Source organism: Ostrinia furnacalis, unplaced genomic scaffold (genome assembly GCF_004193835.3).
Source record: "Ostrinia furnacalis isolate ACB-3 unplaced genomic scaffold, ASM419383v2 OfSCF2838, whole genome shotgun sequence".
Lineage (NCBI taxonomy): Eukaryota > Metazoa > Arthropoda > Insecta > Lepidoptera > Crambidae > Ostrinia > Ostrinia furnacalis.
In genome coordinates, this window is record NW_021133077.1 from 229,835 (window position 1) to 248,875 (window position 19,041).

Sequence of the window (19,041 nt, forward strand, 5' to 3'; positions counted from 1 at the left end):
GGTTTTTATTTTATTTAATGTTTTATAATTAGTACTTTTAAAAGTACTATCGGTTTTATGACATACACTAATGATAGGTTAGAATGTATAAGAAGTAAAGTGAAAATTCATGTTAATTATAATATTTTCTAAACTAAAAATCAGAACGTTCTCATGGTAAATTTTCTCAATCATATCATAATTTTAAAAGTCCAATACTTAATTCCATCTCAATAGAAAAAATATACAAAAATAAAACTTTCACCATCAAGACCGAATGTTCCCTGCAAAGAACTATTATTTTCAAACGAAAAAAAATCTTACAAAACTACTTCAAATTGGGAAAAATAATTTTTTTGCTTGTTTAGCAGTATTTTAATTTAAATTATACTGATCAGTTTTGCAATTAAACTACTTTAACGTGAAGAAAAAAAATTAATCGCACATCACGTCTTCTCGGACGAACCACCTTGTCAAAGGAAAATGATAATTTGACAGTGACGTTTTATTTTTTTTATATTAATAAGTTTGGATACCTGATTTTGAATACTTTAAGCCATAGACTATCACTATTTCTTTTCGATAGGCGCGAATTTTTGAACTTAAATTTATCGCTAAAGTTTTGGTTCCTCTGAAGGCACATCCGGCGATACTTCGAAATCACCTCCGAAAATGTCTCGGCGTTACTGACTACAAAGTTTTAGTTCCTTCTGATGCACATCCGGGCTTACGAGGTTAAACCTATTTGATTGAAACTTTTTGCTCAACGCCAATAAATCACAAATGCCACCGTACTGACATGTGTCACTCGATTCGACATTTTGACCGCTTTATTTTTGTACGCAGCATTGATTTTCTTATTAATTTATTTTCGAATATTTATCCAATATGACCTCCTCTGCCGCGGAACGGCGTTACGAATCTATGCTCTTCAACTACGAAACTACTGGGAGGACCGATTTCCGCGATGGGAGGATCAAGCCGATCATAACAACTGAGTACAAGCCCAAGTCTACCTGCCTGAGGGTGCGCCCTCCTCCGTTGAAGGATATACATGCACTGACGGACTGGCGAGTGCCGAATGTGCCGTTCAACCTCATGCATAAGCCTAAGGACGTTGTGAGGACAAATCCTCGAGTGGTTCAAGAGCCCTATGTAAGTAGGTATAAGTAGTTAAATCTTTAAGGACGTAGTGGTTATGACAAGGAGAACAGGCAAGCATATCCATGATGGTTATACCAATCTATACTAATATTATAAATGCGAAAGTAACTCTGTCTGTCTATCTGTCTGTCTTGCTTTCACGCCTAAACCACTGAACTGATTTTGATGAAATTTGGCATGGAGATAGTTTGAGTCCCGGGAAAGGACATAGGATAGTTTTTATCCCGGTTTTTAAAACAGAAATGCGCGCGATAATGTTTTTCTGTGACAGACAAAATTCCACGCGGGCGAAGCCGCGGGCGGAGAGCTAGTAAAATAATAATTTGCTTCGACTAAGTGCTTTCGTAAGCGCGGGACCATCTACGGCAACCCGAAGAAGTCCGCACACCGCTAATACAGTACCTACACTGGCTTGTACCACATCACGTAGCAATGTGAGCATAATTATACACTAATCCCACATTAGAAACACCACTAGATACAGCAAAAACTTACATTTTGTGCTTGCTGCGCGAATGGTTTTACTTTCAGCACGAGCCCGAAGACGAGATTCGCGAAGAAGTGCAACGCACGCGGCCTCGGCTGGTGATGACGCCTGCAGTCAGTCTGGATGACATAGAGCCGGTGTAAGTAAACTTAACCCTTTAAGACTCCCCGATTCTAATTTGTATTAATAATCGGCCGATACTGATTAACAGCCCGTCCTAACTATCGGCCGACAAAAAATCTGTAGTCTGCGGCTAGGCTTACAGAACAGACATAGCAAGCCAAACCGTTTTTTGGTTTTTGATCTTAAGACAAGGCAAGGTTTAAGTAATACTACGTTTTTTAACGGAAATGTCTTGAGCGGCGATCCACAACAGACATAGTGGCAGGCTTCCTACTCAGTAGCCCGATGACTTGGTGAACGTTGCGGGTTTGCGCCTGGATGCGGGCAGCGTACACAGTAAGTAATCCAGTGTACCTACTAGTAGGCAGTGGACGTTCTTAAATATGGAATAACTAACTTGTACCCGCGGTGCCACGTGCGTGAGTCTCTCGCAGAAATAAATATAAGTAATAAATTATGATAAATTTTATATCCCATACCGTCTCGCAGGACCTCTTGGAGTATGAGTATTCTTTGCGCAGGACTCGCAAGATGCTAGTGGAAGACATATACGTCACGAGCGTCATGCAAATGATGCGCGAGTCGGGAGTGTCCGAAGGCTCCAGCCTCCGCGCGCCCTTGCCAAAACTACCTGCACCTGCTAACCCGGTAAGTATAGCTAAACTACTTGTATTTACACTTAGAACTTAATCCCATATGCCATTCTCTCCCGTTTAACCTTTAGGGCAAAGTTAACAACACTTGAATTTCACTTTACACTTGCAGTCCACGTTGGGCGCCACTTTTGTAAGAGTTATTTTATATCTAAGCCAGAGCACTGGCTTAATAATGTAGCAACGTCTTTATAAACGTCGATAAGGTCTCTTTGTGCACTAATTTACTCAACAAATACCCTGACTGAGCTGGGTGTGTGGTGGAAACGATGAAATGGCCATAAACTAGTCACAAAGGATGATTTAGTCAACATTTCACCACTCATTGGCGAGATACTGAGGCGGTAAACGTGCGGTTACAGTTTGAAGCAAGCGAATTTACGAGCACTGCTTAGCAACCACACGATTATCGCCGTCTCTGAACCAGGCATTCATGTATTATGACAGTCAAGATCTCGCTGATGTTCAGAAGTCGTCCCATTGAAAAACAGTTCAAAATCCGTATTCACAAGGGTCATTTTGATAGAACGATTACTCGATAGGATCGCACTAAACGATTTGTTGTCGTTGAAGTTTTGTTACGTTGTCCAATTGAAAAACTAAATCCGTATTCACAAGGGTCATTTTGATAGAACTATTACTCGATAGGATCCAACTCGTGTTTTGTTTTCGTTGAAGTTTTGTCACGTGAATAAGGCTACAGGCCTAATTCTTCGCTTGACTGATTTTCATTTTTTACAGATAACCCTGCCAAAACTGATGCCACAATACGTATCTCCCGAGTGGCGAATGGACTCGGCAGCGTGGGACAACCGCCAGCTGCGTACCTACTGCGACCCCACCAAGGAGTTCTGGCTGGCTTTCCAGTCCAAGTAAGATCTTATGATTCTCATTTGTGCACTTGCCATTGGAGCTGTAACAAGTCTTATTGCATGAGCCTACGCACAGACCGCCGACTTTTTGTCGGTCGACAGTTGGCCCCAATTTTAATTTGTATGAAGAATCAATCGACTAAAATAGTAAAACACGGGTGTAATCATAATGTAACTCATTAATAAACGTCGCGTTAAGACCCGTGTGTGCCTATTTTAGTTGAAATGTAACGCGAAAGTTTAAAATCTTATAAGTATCAATCGGTGTATTAAGCGCACTTTCATACATCTCCATACTGAGTAACAGCCCGACTAAACTATCGGCCAACTAAAGTCGGTGGTCTGCGCCTAGGCTTACCTACTATCACGTATGTTGTGTAATTGTATCTGTTTTGTTTAAATCTCTCAGTTCGCATAAGGTTTCGCTCGCGATAAACTTTCGACTCCCGTTTCATCCCCATATGGGGTGAGGCAAACTAAACAGAAAACGCAAACTAGTGTTGTTACTTTTGTTTTAACTTGTACATCAAATTGCAGTTTAACTTCTAGCTAGTTTAAAGCTTTACATTTGAAATTTCTTCATTTTAGAATTTGTGGACTTGAGTCACAATAACTATTAATGACGTAGTGACACATTTATCAACCCGGAAAGGGATCGTAACCGTATTAACTCGAGGTGATCAGTTTTCTTAGTATATCAAACTCCATACTTCAACGCACACTTATCCGCACCGTAACGTAAACGCCTCGCGATTGTCAGCGCGCAAAAGGCGATACGTTGTTGATCCGTTTCCGAGTTGATAAGTTTGCTATTAAGACCTAAATTTATTTTGCCAGATGTGACGTATGCGACGAAACGGCGGAGCGCGAGGCCCAAAGGAAAATGCGGAGGCTAGCAAAACGACGATAACGTAACCACAGCTTTATTGTCTAACAAACATACAGAAGCTTAAAACAATACTAAACTTACGTCTATAGTTATACAGTCCAAGGTTCAAACTTTCGAAAAATCTTTAGATATTTATTTTAACATTTTAGATTATTTTATTTCATAATAAATTGTTAAGCTTATTTGTAACATATCGTTTTATTATGCTTAAAAAATAAACTGTTTTAATAATGGTAACATTAGCACAGATAATGAGATCTTGTTTGGAAAAATAACGGTACATATTTTGTTTGTAAAAAAAGCACTGGGTTATAATAATGTCTTTTAATTTCTTCAACTACATATTCAAATTCATAATAATAATAAATTTCATCTAATTTCTACCAATATACAATATATTTTAAACTCGCAAAAGTAACAATCTAATAACAATAAAATCCAATAGTTTAAATAATTTATTATTGCAAATTCCAAACCGAGCCAAGCTCATAATAAAGGCAAACCACACTATTTGAATTACGTCCTATAATAATTATTATAATAACATGTTTTTATTTTATTTCTTTTGTAATTTTTTTCAGTCTTAGTATAAGTTTCAGAATATTTTGTTTAGCTCAGGCTGAGTTATTACAAACTACCCCGGGTAACAAGCTAGCATTCATGACTAAAATTTAAAGAAAATAATATCAAGAATGTTTAGTAAAATATCACATCACATAATTAATATAGGTAGTTTTATGTCAGAAATGTGCCTGGATTATACGTTTATTTAGTTTTAATTCTAACTTGATGCGCAATCGAGAAAATTTTGTTTTAATGATCGGTAATTTTTACTTCTCATTATAATATCCAAATGAAGAGATTCTAGAAGATTACAAGTCACTTTCAGTTTGTACGGTCGGTAGCAGGTTAACCTATGCCAAAATGACACATATCCCAATATACTTTGACCTCTATTGCTCAAAGATAAGGTTGAAAGTCATTTTGTTCACTGGGATCTTACGTCAATATTGTTCTTAATCCGTTTTTAATATATTTTTAATACAGAACTGTCTTAAAAAATACAAAATCGTGCAATAATAATGATCACCAAATAAACATCAAAATAATAATATTAAAACGACCGAAAAGACAATACATTATTCTGAGCTAGCATAGTGATCCAAATGTATTTTTACCGTGTAAATGAATACGACACGCATCGTGAATTATAAATAAAATGTCAATTGGATAACTATGACACTAGCCTGTTTTCACCATAAATCCCTAAATTTTAAGTGACCCCTTTGAAAAGACCTGTTATGTGTTACTATAGGGGTCACTTAAAAGTTAGGGATTATGGTGAAAACGGGCATTAGGCTGGTTTTAGTGTCACGCGGACCGTCAGTGCGGATCGCTCCGCACAGCCGAAGCCGCACAGCTGTATGAATTGCTAGGGAGCGAGCGTTTCCTCCTAAAACGCTCCCCAGAAGTTTATACACTGTTAATTATGAAAAATCTAAAACGTTAAAATAACGGTATCGTTGTGGCCAATGAGATGCTGTCATAGTGACATTGACAATACGTCAATGTCACGCTAGCATCAAACGTCAGAATAGAGAGACGCGCGGAGACGACTCCGCGCGCTTTTGTGCTAAGTGATGAATTGTATCTAAATTAAGGCAATATAATGTGGAAGATGAGTATCCAGTGTTTTATTTATGAGAATAGATCGACCGGCCTCTAATAACACATACGTACTGGACGGTCCTAGTGATACTAAAACCAGCCTAAACTTGCCAGTTATAGGGTAGCTGACACCACCAATCGCCCATCTTAGCAATAGGAACCATAATGAAATCATAATATGTTTAACCAAATGGAATAACTATTTATAAACAAAGCTACTAACAATGTGGTGAATTTAAAACTAACCAGGTTTCTCAGGACTAGAAAGGAAGTGATTTACGCCCGTATTCACAAACGATGCTTGCTTAAGTAAAACAGCAAATCGATCGCACAGCGTTGAATAGAGTTTTGTAATTGGTTCGTGTGCCACGCGCACTGTGAGACCTCATACTAATGTTTGTGAATACGAGCGTTAGTGTAATCTCATAAATGTGTCAACTACCCTCCACTTTGACTGTGATGTACAGACGACAGCATATAGGTTTTAAAATCGCGTTCCATTTTAACAGCACGCTAAACTAAACACGGCTTGATCTTACGTAGTTGCAATAAGCGTCACTTTACAACAAAAATGTAGTGTGCTGTCGCTGTACAGTGTCAAATAGTTCGTGACACCCAAAGCAGAATAAATACAAATGAGTAGGTCATCTTCATAGAAACGCACCGAGCGCGGTTTGTATGTGAGCGCGCCAATACGTATGCGGCGCGCACGCACACACTGACAAAATTCGGGGCAACTCTCCGCTAATCCCCGCTAAATTTTTTCAGTGTNATTATTCTGTGGTATTGCCTAAAAATATAGTTCAGTATACGTATAATAACCAGGATTGGGCTCCTTTACGCCTCATCTAGCGCTCGTTATGCCTGACTCGTAAATCTTCATTCTCCCTCCTTCCCCCCACGACCCTCTGCCACTCGAACCTTGGGTATCACCTATCATAAATGCTGGAATTAGACTCTTTATGCCCTCATTGTAGAGATAAAAGCCAATTTTAATTTCACTTCGGAACGGGAGAATAATTTTAGTGAAAGGACTTTTTATTACCAACTTTCAATTAAGTTCAACTTCTTTTATTGTGATATCTTTTACGTGTAATTATTTAATGGGTATGTTAGTAAGAATATTAAAAAATCTGAGACTACAATATCGTGAAGAATTGTTTAAGAATTAACTAAGTACACCTTCTTACAATCAATGAGAATAGTATTGAAATACTGAAATCGTTCAATTAGTGATGAAATGAAACTTAGCATATTTTAAAGTTTGATATTACCACAATTAATAAATAATTATCAGTTTAATATTCATAGTCCTTTACTCGCCTTTTTATCACTAAGGGTGGATTCGACCAAACAATAGTAAATATTAATCTCACAATAAATCGTCAGTTTTGACATATTTCCCATACTGCAACTGTCAATGTGCCAGTTATACCGAATCGGGCCTAACTATACTGGCTTCTTCTAGTCTTTACCATCGTTTACCAAACCCAAACCACTATATTATCTGCCTAAAGACCCTAATTAATTGTTCTGGGAGACAGAGCCGCTTAACTTTCTATCAAGCTCGTTTTCTGGTCCTCCTTCTCTACTCCATATTCCCTTGAATAAACTTATTGTATACGTTTACATTCCAGAACGTGTAAGCTCTTGGAAAGAAATGTATCTGCATGAGTCGAGTATTGTTTGTAATAAATCCTCGTCTCGTATTTATTTAGTGCCCCCGCCCTACCGCCCGCCCGCCCAAGTCGCCCGCCCTACTGCACACAGCATACTATATGTAATACTTGCATGCTACTTTGTTTCTGCAAACTCTGTAGAATGATTTAAAGCCATTTTAGTTTTTTAGAGGACTATTTCTTTATTCTGTGCAAGTCGAGTTGGCTATTTTGTAGGAAATGCTATCTCGGTAAGTTTTCCTTTCGTGGAAGTGGTACAATAGGAAGCTCTTATAGAATTACCATTCAAATTATGGTCTGCAACTCGAATTCGGATCGGACTCTTTCTATACGTGTTGTAAAACTTATTTTACATATTACGTAGACAATTTTGTGGGCTATTTTAGGTCGTTACCCTGTGTCGAGTCACAAAGAGAAATGGTTATTTTGCCTCGAATAACCTCTTTTTCAGATTTTAGTGTATGCTTTTTATTTTTTATCTTCCAGACATTGATTCAGTTAAATTAAGGATAAACTTTGTATTTCTGTATTTAATTAATGTTTTTTTCTCTATTACAATAACTGATAGTGGCAGATATTAGTTTTATTTGAAAGTAATTCATTCAAATAAAATCCCGAATGATTTTCGACGTAGATACTTTAAAGCTATAATGTACATGCCTCTGGGAACTAGCAAAGTTTTTTATTGTGTGTTTTATGCAAAACTCCTCGCAATATCCAGCGTTCATGTGTAAAAATCCTAAGTTCACTATCGTAACATAAAGCGCTATTAAAGTTTCATGCATCCAATCGCTGTATCTACGAAATAATTCAGCAGCACAGCTACAGCGTAGTACTGAACACGATATTATTTTGTAGTCAGGCCCGAGGCACGGAACACAATTAACTTGTAAGATTGTCTGGAGGCTGCATCTCCCCATCCATCGCCTCCCTCCCAAACAAAACATCAATAAACTCGCAACCGCAGTTCATCTTGTGCTCTACACCCACAGCATACGGTCTAGAATGCGTTGGAGCTTTTTAAGTTATTTATTTCATGTAGGTATATCAGTCCAGTTACCCTTGATTGGTTGTCGTTCCTCTAATCCCGATTTGATCCTTTCCTCCCGAACGTTCCCTCTTCTCTCGGCTAACTATTGACATGGTGAGTGCGTACCTGTTTGTGCGCATCTTTAATGTATGTTTGAATGAGGGAGGGTGTAGCACTCGCACATTTTCTGTGGGACCTGCCGTCGTGATAGTATTTAAAGTGAAGGTAGTACTGTATTTTGGCGCTTCATGAATTACAGAGACGTAATTACAGAGATATCTTTTGACGGAAATGATGTTTTTGACCCTTACAACTTATTTTAAACTAAACTGCATTCATATACCGTTCCTATTTCCCTTTGGTTTGCTTAGTTTGGCGTTGCGTAAAAAATCCACGGATATTTATAATTTTTATCCCTATTCTATCAATAAGTAGACTTATCGTATAATAAATAAGTACAATATTTAGATAGATGGCTTCATTTAAGTCCAATATCCACTTTTCATACGAGTAAAACATTATATTTTTCATAACTCTTACATTAATAATCCAACGCATCTACGTCAATAATTAGACCACACAGCTTAACTGCTGCTTTCGTCAGCTTATAAAACAATATTTTTGTTAAGAAGTAACTTGGTAACACATTTGTATAATGCATGTTGATATGACGTTTTCTGTTAGTTGTGTGTAAACATAATATAGCGCCTAAGGGTTGATATGATATCACGTTGTACACATAGCCCAGACCTCAGCAAGCGAGGCGATCCTTGATAAAATAAAAAACATTATGTTTGCGGCCATAAAGATAACACCGTGACGCCCGCGCAGACGTGGCCACCTCACACGTGCTTACCCGAAAGAACATTCGAAACGGTAAGCAAATATGCCGTTGCCTAATTAAACAGCAAATAATAAAAACTCGGCATTGACTCACAGATAAATGAGCAAACACTTCATGTTTTCGTGGACCCAACTGCCAATGACGTCATCCGCGAAAACGATTGTTCATCGCGGCGCTTAGTCCGCGGCCCACCAAAAGGAGCAAAGAATCGGAAAGCGATACGACTAATCCCACTAATCGCAGAGCAATTGAAAAATAAAAATGTAGATGGCGGAATGATTCCATTTAGAGCCAAAACGATGCGACAAAATAATAAAAAAGGTGCGGGCGGAACCGAATGGACTGCCCCGGCGGCCGGCGGCTAATATTGAAAGCAAATCCTCGGCTAAATCCTTAAAGCGCTGGATCCCAGCACCTGGAACTGTTTGCCACCGCTCCTGATAATCATTCGCAGGATTATTGTATACTTTCCGCTTAATGTCAGCGATTGCCGTGAATCGATTGTTTGAAATTTATTGGCGTTCGGAATTTTGACCCCGAGCTTCGCGTTTCAATTCGGGGATTTGGAGGTTTTACCTTTCACGCGGAAAAACAAATTAACTTTTGAGTGTGCATTAAATTTTGTTTATCTTCCTGTTTGTATTTTCAATACTTCCACGTGGGTGGTGATTTGGCCATAATACAAACGCTCACGTAGATACTATTATTTGCATACCGATCTAGGCACATATGAATCTAATATAAGTATTTATAAATAAGGTAAATAAATTAGATCACTGACGTACAAAAAGACGTAACTTCATGACGTACGAAAAATAAACAAGATAAAATTATTATAATTAATGACATAAATCAATATCAAACAAAACACACTCGCTTATTTTAAGTATCATAAATATCATGAACACTTGCTATCAGATGAGAACGACTCCATCTTATTTCAGGAACTCTCGTACCAATTACAAGTTTATCAATTCAATTCAATTGATCACAAAAAAGCTACAGAGAGCTACGATTTGTTTTAGCCGCTACGAAAGTGCCGTAGCAACTACGAAAGCTACGGCGCTACGAGAGCCCCTACCAGTCAATCCGTCAGCGCGCCTCCGTTGCGTAGCCGCGGGCCCGTATTTAGAAAGCTATTGCAGTATTGATACTGCAATTATTTGAAGTTGACTTCAACTATGACTTCAACTATGACTTCAACTATGACTTCAATTTTGTTAATTAGCAGTAAGATTTGTTCCCTAATTCGACTCGTCAGTGATAACAAAATATTTTGAGTACCTACTTATAGAGAATGCCAGACGTTGAGACATTTGAGTATACGAGTACGTATCAGCATTTTAATTTCAGTATACATCCACCTTTCATTGTACGTAAATAAAAACCTCATTTAAGGTAGAAATGTGTTCTTGAAAGAAGTGTTGAATTGAATTCAATGAATAGGTATTCTTTTAATCTTTAGTTTTCATTAAATATATTTTATTAATGAGCCTTTTTCTTTCCTTGGGTCTAGATCAATTTTAATGGCGTACCTATTAATAAATATTTAAGAAAAGTTGAGAGTACCATCGAATCCTGAGTTCGGTTCTAAAATACGGGCCGTAGTAGCGTTACAGCTTTCCCTGACGTGAAATTTATTTCTATTTCAATTTAATGCACATTGCACATTCTGCAAGCTCCTTGCAAAAGCTTTATCCGAATAGCTTTCTAATAAATTCGACAAAGTTTTGTAACTTACGTGTTATTTTAAAACAAGCTATTATTGTAGGAGTTTGAGCTTTATACTAGTAGAACGACAGAAGTGGATTATTTAGAAAATTACATTTATTATTCTAAATTCGTGGTTTTAACTTTCATAACAATTAGGTAGGCTAATGAATATTTATTGCGATTGAACTTGTCTGGTATATCTCCTAAGTGTGTTCTTCGCATAGACAGCTCCATATGGGAGTCGAACCCAGAATCTGAGACACGAGAGTCAGCTCTCTCGTGACTGCAAAATCGAAGCGATTTTCAATAATTTCAAGGGTAAATAGTAACTAATAAGCACTATGTATTTGGAAGTTTTAAGATATTACGAGTAGGTATATGCTTAGTTTAAGACAAGATGGTAACGCTTAAAATGTCCAAGGATTTATTTATTTATTCGGGTATGCTGTATAAAGAAAACCAATGAATGACTCGGTGACATTTTTTATTATGACTAGAGGTTTTAAGTTACAAAACAATCGTTATTTCCTTATATTACAAAAAAATCAACAAACTATTGCAGTTCGTAGATATTTTGTTTGATATGTATAAAACGAAAACCTCGATATCTTTCGTATTAATATTAAGATACGTCAAAATGTATTTACAATTTTCATACGAAACGAGTACTTTCTTCACGACGAATTTTTTATACATTTTAGTTATTCTTTGTCTTGATTTTAATCCAGAGACCAACAAATCAAGCTAAAGCATTTTATTTACCTGTAATAGACGTTATATTGCAGTTAATATGTATAGCTAAATATATTGGCGACTGTATTATAAATTATAAACAGTTAATACTTACACAAGAAAGATTATTTACAGAGTTTTTTAGTTTTTAATGAAAGGGCATTAAATGTACACACATTATTCGTCGTGAAAATAAGTACATTTTCCACTGATCATTTCATTAGGCACACGGAAGTAGGTATTCTAATTCGTGTTGTAACCTAAGTTCTATGTTAACAACTAGATAGTTACATTTATTTACAATTCATGTGGGCGTTATATAAATATTTAAATAAATTATGAGATCCTGGTTACTTTAATCTCATGTGGAGGCGGCTATTTTCATGTTAATTTCATTAAGTACATTTATTATGTTTTGGATAGGTTATGTGACATTTGTGTATTGCGATTGTGTTTATGCTGATTCGGTATTATCAGCGTAATATTCGTACACTGAAATAAAATCACATTCGCAAAATGTTATCGAAGTTACTGTGTCTGTAAGTTAACTCTACTGCGTCGTCCTCTTAGAATACATGTAGCAATTTGTATAAGACACAGCTCTTTGATACATTTCATATAGTTATAATGATAAAACTAAATATATTTTGCTAATAGGATAATTGATTGTGTCAATGAACTGTGTAAGTGAAGTGTCCAAGTAGAGTTGACGCGTCAGTTTAAAATCAGCACAAATTAAAAATTAATTTCTATTATAACGTTTATTTGACGTCTATTAATCTATCCATTTTCTTCAATCTTAGATATGTATTTATCACCATGAATTTTAAGCCGCAAAAGATGTATGTTTGTATTTATGCATCAAGAATATCAGGATGTGAACAAAACTTTCTATGTAAAACAAACAATTTATCGTATAAAATATCAAGCAGTCAAAACACTGGATATTATCTTAAAATCAGATATCTACTACGCCATATTAAACCATTTGCTAAATAAAATAAAACAAAAACATAAAACAAATAACGATCAACTTTCGTTAATCTTACATTTCGTAAAGTTGTCTTTGTTTTCTTTGAAAATAAAACTCTTAAATTAATTTACTAAGCTTTTGTTGTTATAATAATAGTAAAATATGTACACTTTAGTTTGTATAAAATCTCATTCTTATATTATTTTGGTAATTAGCTGATAAATGCAAATATTTCATACAGTACAACACAAATATTTAATTTTCTATAGAACTGTTAAAATACGAAAAATTATGTTCTTAATAGTGGTTATTACCGTGTTCATTAATCTTCAATATTATGCTTAAATAAAATACTTTGGTATCATTATATTTGTACCACTGATTTGTATGCTTTTTCTGTCTTGTTAACAAAAAAAACCACCCGCCTCTTTTAAGTTTGAAGGTACTTACTTATATGTATAACAAAATGATTATCCTGTGTTGGTATTCCATGAAAGAATACTTGTGATATCGTATTTACAATTTCCAGTACCAAGCTACATACTTAAAATTACGTACAACTTAGACCTAAAGTATATTGTAAGCTTATAAAAAATTGCACACATCGCTTTGGTATACGTACATACATAACTACATATTTACATTAACACAAATCGTTAACATTATTGCCCGATGTTTCGTAACGAACCTTTACAATAAGTGAAGATAACTATTAAATAATAATTATTATAATAAACGCGAATCACTCCCTTATACCGCAGACTGTCCCGGAACGACGTGTCTCTTACACAAACATATGCCAATCGATGACGTCTAAAAAGTCACTCAACAATGATCACTGTTCTTGTATGGGATGACCTGCACCAAACACCATGAAGACTGTTTTTTAAATGTAATAATTTATTATATTATAGTGGATTTGTTTTATCCCTTGGCGAATTGAAGAGTTCACGTGAATGAATAAACATTCTCAAATATTGAGTTCAAACGTACCTAATTAAAATTTCTAAACAATATAAGCTACTAGCTACTACAGGTCTATAAATAGGAGTTACATTTCAGGAATAAGTTACTTCTTGTTATTAGATAATTTTTACGATTTATGTAGCTTCATGAAAGGTCTTTTGCCTGAAAAACAAAGAGCTGAGACTAATTAGAGGTGGAATTGTGTAAAGCAATCGTAATCATTTGACAATCTATAACGTACGATAAAGTCAGTTTAACAAAGCGTTTGAGAGAATAATCGTACGTTATGAATTGTCAAATGATTACGATTGCTTTACACAGGTTCTCTTTCTCAAATCGCCAAGGTTACTTTTAGTAATTAGAAACAATAATGCTTGTATTCCTCGTAGTTATAGAATTTGGTGAAAGCCATCTCAGAGTAGCACCGTGTCAAGCACGACGCCTCAGTCGAACCAGTCCCACAGGTGCCTGTAGAGGCCGTGCGCGGGCGCAGCGGCAGCGTCGGGAGCGCGCGCGGGCGGCGACTATGCACGCATGCCCGGCGGCGAGCGCGCCTCCTCGCGCCCGCGTGCCTCGTCTCAGAGCACGCGGTCCGACACCCCCACGCCGCCCGCGTACTGGCACGCCGACAGCGGCGCCGACCCGGCGCGAGACACCGGCGACACCGTCCCGTAGCCCCCGCCGAAACCAGACGAGTGCTGCTTCGCCTTCAACCGCAACTGCGCGATGGATGAAGACATCGCCGCGCAGGGTTCTGCGCGGTACATGCTGTACGGGTTCGGCGGCGCCGTGTAAGGACAAGGCGCCACGCCGCCACCTACGCCCGCCGACCCAGCGACACCCGCCATCCCGCCGCCCCCGACTCCACCCATCGATGTTGCGGTGTTGAAACAGTTCACGGACCCCTGGTGATGGCTCGCCGGCACCACCGAGCCCAGTGGATTCACCGGCCACGGGAAACTCTTCGTGCCCAGCGGACTCGGCACCTTCGCCGCCCAGTTGTTGTAGGGATACGACGAGTACAGCGCGTCCGTGTCCGGGAACGGCTGCATCAGCCCGTTGAACTGCGTGCTGAAGCCGTTCTTGAAGTCGACGGCTGCGGCTGCGGCGGCGTTCATCGCGTTCCTTTCCCGTTTCCGCCATTTCGCCCTCCGATTTTTAAACCAGACCTGCGACAAAAAACCTTTGGTTATTATTGATCTAAAAGCACGATCGTTACATTGAGGGAGGAAGGCCCCAAAATTTTATCAATGCTCGACTCGTAGTCCATTAGGAAATTGGAGAAGGTAAAAAGTAGATATTGCCAGACTGCTGTCACCATAACGAAATCTACCAACTTTTAACGAGATTCAGAATCGGGACGCGACCTGGGTTGCGTAGCTATTAACTTTACTCATTACAAAGTTGACAGAGCGACGGTGCGGCGTATTCGAGCCACGTAGCGGCGAGCGCCCCGCCCGGCCGCAGGCAACGACCCGTCTAATTGTGGTCGCGAAATGAAGATAAACGAGCGCCGCGATTGGGCGGGACTGGTGGCCCGATCGGGCCGCAATAAATGAGCGGCCGCCGTGACGCCTCCGGACAATCGATGGTTGTTTAGCGGAGACGCGAGCGGAGGCGTGATAAGTCGCCGTGAGCGCAGATAACGCGCCGGGTGACGTATGGCGGCGTCCGTCACCGCCGGTCGATCGCCGCCGCGGCGACACCTCGCGATAAATCGCGCAATCCACGTACCGAGTGCAATAAATATTGTGCCGCCGCCGGTATTTGTCTCGCTCACTGTGGCGGGTTCACCCAGCCGAAACGGTAAATAATACCCTCTTTCCTCGGTTAAGTGAACATAAACGGTCGTTTCCACCCCATATACAATCGTTTATTTTTCGAAACATAAATTTTACAAATTCACATTCGCTAACGCATGTTTCCTGCTCAGGTAGCCGTGGTTTACTTTATTCTTAAGCTTCTTTTTCCCTTTTATCTTCTAAAAAAACGTTTGACCTTTTCTGAAAACTGTACATTTAAACCTAAAAGTCAAACATGTAATTAAATGAAATGGTTTAATTCGTTAATAGTCACCGGCGGCTGAGTTGATTAAATCCCCGCGCATCAGTCGAACAACACATCGTTACTGAAACAAAAAGCGCCGCGCCATCCGGTGTTTCCCATCGAAACCGCGAACAAACGGGTGAAAATAGCTCCACAGCGCGTTGGGGTGTTCAATAATGACAATGATATTTATTTAGGTGCACATATGTGGAAATAATTTCCATTATTTGAATAGAGCCCGGCGGGGCGTAGAGGCGGAGGGTCGCGATATTGCGCCGGGCTAATCCTTTAAATATATTATTGCAGGATGGTGACCGCCGCTCCCTCCGCAAGGAGGGCCAATTTTTTAATGCTTACGGAATCAATACTAATGTTTGTGCGCGTTCGTTTAGCATCACGGGTGAGACGAGGGGCGCGATGTTTTAATGCGAAAGAATTACGAATGTAATGCGATTGCGTTTTGTCAGATTATGCACTTGTTAATTCTATTATAGAAGCAGATTATCTTTTAGTGACTCAATGACGATGCGACGACTTGGAACGAATGTTAACGAAAGCTTTCGTAAAATCTCTTCCGCACTCCATAACAGTCAACGAGAGCGTCTAATACACTTAAAAATAACCGCAATAAGCTCTACACAAAGGCTGCGGTTAATGTACACATATCAATATAATTAGATAGTGTTTATCGCGTTGGAGTAAATACGGCGTGCGTGGCCGAATACAGATGGCGGCATTACCGATATCCCCTTTATTGTTATGGCTAGATCACAACACGATGATGTGACTCCTAACTGCATGGGATAGCTTGTAAGGGAAGGAGTTGTAATTGACAAACTTGAAGATACGTGATCAATACGGGAAACATCCTTCCTTTACTTATTTAGTAGGTAACTAAAATTAACTCTATTTGCCTAGTTCGTTCGTTCTTTCGTTTCAGCCGAAAGACCCACTGCTGGACAAAGGCCTCCCCCAAGGATTTCCACAAAGACCGGTCCTGCGCCGCTCGCATCCAGGCGACTCCCGCGACCTTCACCAGATCGTCGGTCCACCTAGTGGGAGGCCTGCCCACGCTACGTCTTCCGGCTCGTGGTCGCCACTCAAGAACTTTCCTGCCCCAGCGGCGGTCAGCTCTACCAACAGGAGGCGTGTGACAAAATCCCTGCAGCACCGGACGGGCAGCAGCGTCTGCGTGCGAAACCTTACAAAAACTGCGATCGCCAACCTGCCTGCCAAGCGTGGCGATTAAGGCAAATCCCCCCCATAGAGATTTGCCTAGTTGATGAAATATCTTCCAAAAAAGATGCGATAATAAAGATCGTTTGTGACAACTTCTCAAACCTCGGCCCAGGAGTCAGATTCATGAGCTAATGCTAATAGTAATAGCATAGGCATAGGTATTAATAGTTCATAATAATTTAATGTTTAAAGTAACTGACGTCATTAGGTAACTTTTCATGACAGTTTTATTTAAACATAAGTATTTATATTCCCACGTCTATTTACATTCCAATACTCGTATACGTCATGTCAACGTTAGTGCAAAAGAAATACAGTAAGTTTTGTGCGTCAGTTGTTTTACCGAATCTTTTATCTCAGTTCATGTAATCTTACAAAGATACGCACAAAAAATGCCAACTCATCATTACGGCAAACTAATGCAAGTTTTCTCGCAGATTTCAACCAACTTTTACTAACCCTGGGTTGCACCATTTTTCGTTAACTAAGGCTGAGTAACTATAACGATAACCGGCGTTTTTTGTATGGAGTTTGACAGGTTTTTGACGTTTGTCAATGTTAAAGTAAGATGGAACCCAGCCTAATGCCCGTTTTCACCATCAATCCCTAATTTTTATGTGACCTGTACACATAACAGGTATTTTGTTTTCATAGAGGTCCCTTAAAAATTAGGGATTGATGGTGAAAACGGGCATGAGTGAAACAAAAAGTCTGCCCTTACAAAAACACCGGTTATAGTTAAACTTAATTACGGATAAAATTAGGGTGGTGCAACTAAGGCTAAAAGGTCATGGGTCTTGTCTTTTTTGCGTAAACATTAATAGTATTCCCTGGTGACCTGTAATACAGGCTCTTTCAGAACCTACTTCAGACACCAGTCTTCACAATACGGGTATATGCCAGGCTAATGCACCGATTAGCACACTAGCAAATAATATAGGTATCACAGAATGATAAACTATTGTATCTTTCATATGTGCTGTCGTGTGTACCTAATATCTGTCAAATATTGTCTCAATACCTAAGCCCATTGTGAAGAAAATATTTTTTTTATTATTATTTATTATTTTATTATAGTAAAGTCATCAACATCCACTTCCATCAGACATACGCCCGTATTCACAAACATTACTATGATGTCATACAGTGCGCGTGAACGCACAGGGTGACATACGAATCACAGAGCTCTATTCAACGCTGTGCGTTCGATTTGCTGCTTCACTTAAACAAGCATCGTTTGTGAATACGGGCGTGAGAGAACTGTGCGCGTGAACGCACATGGTAACATACGAATCACAGAGCTCTATTCAACGCTGTGCGTTCGATTTGCTGCTTCACTTAAGCAAGCACCGTTTGTGAATACGGGCTTTATACGAGTAGTGTAGAGATATCAAGCAGGACGTGTCGGCATGTAGTAAGATTAATGAGACTTGTAATGCCTAGGTATAGCTGGTGAGAAGGGGACCGCTTGAAGAAAGGGCGACCGCTTAGCTGTTCATGATTGTTTCATGATACATAAGGGTAAGGCTTGTATGCTGACGTCTTATTTAAACTGTGGAAGTGTACAGCCTAAACGAGTATGATATTTAAGGTTCATTAATCAAGAGAACGTCCTATGGCTGAAATGATGATAAAAATGATGAATCAAGAGAACGGTAGTAAAAGATATTATGGGTGACATACGTACTACTCAGCCTGACCTGTGGTTTACTGGTAGAGAATGCCACCGAGCATTAAGTCCGCCACTGTACAGTGTTTATGTGCAAGAAGTTTAAATAAATAAATAAAAAATACTCCTTAAATAAGTAAGTAGTTGCGTTAATTTATAAATTGGCTCAAGAGCTTTAAAGCTCTACTTACTGGGAATTTTAATAATATGTCGGTACGAAAACTAAAAGCAAGTTTTTAACAGAAGATCAATCACAGCAGTAATTAATCGAATAGGTATTTTTTTTATACAAAATCACGTAACAATTCAAAATAA

The 19,041-nt window shown here is 38.7% G+C and overlaps 2 protein-coding genes across 2 annotated transcripts in view; one reads left to right on the forward strand and one right to left on the reverse strand.

The window, feature by feature from the left end:
• The first annotated feature begins 731 nt into the window (after nucleotides 1–731).
• On the forward strand, nucleotides 732–4,563 carry LOC114356614 (uncharacterized). Its single transcript, XM_028309869.1, has 5 exons — nucleotides 732–1,138; nucleotides 1,610–1,769; nucleotides 2,275–2,401; nucleotides 3,148–3,278; nucleotides 4,116–4,563. Exons 1-5 carry the CDS (start codon nucleotides 868–870, stop codon nucleotides 4,186–4,188), a joined length of 762 nt encoding a protein of 253 aa, XP_028165670.1. The 5' UTR covers nucleotides 732–867; the 3' UTR covers nucleotides 4,189–4,563.
• A 7,016-nt stretch (nucleotides 4,564–11,579) lies between these two features.
• Ptx1 (pituitary homeobox homolog Ptx1) overlaps nucleotides 11,580–19,041 on the reverse strand; it is a 65,623-nt gene continuing 58,161 nt past the window's right edge. The window contains exon 5 of the mRNA XM_028309876.1: nucleotides 11,580–14,941. Coding sequence (XP_028165677.1) covers nucleotides 14,351–14,941 — 591 coding nt within the window. The 3' untranslated portion in view covers nucleotides 11,580–14,350. The remainder of the gene's footprint in view (nucleotides 14,942–19,041) is intronic.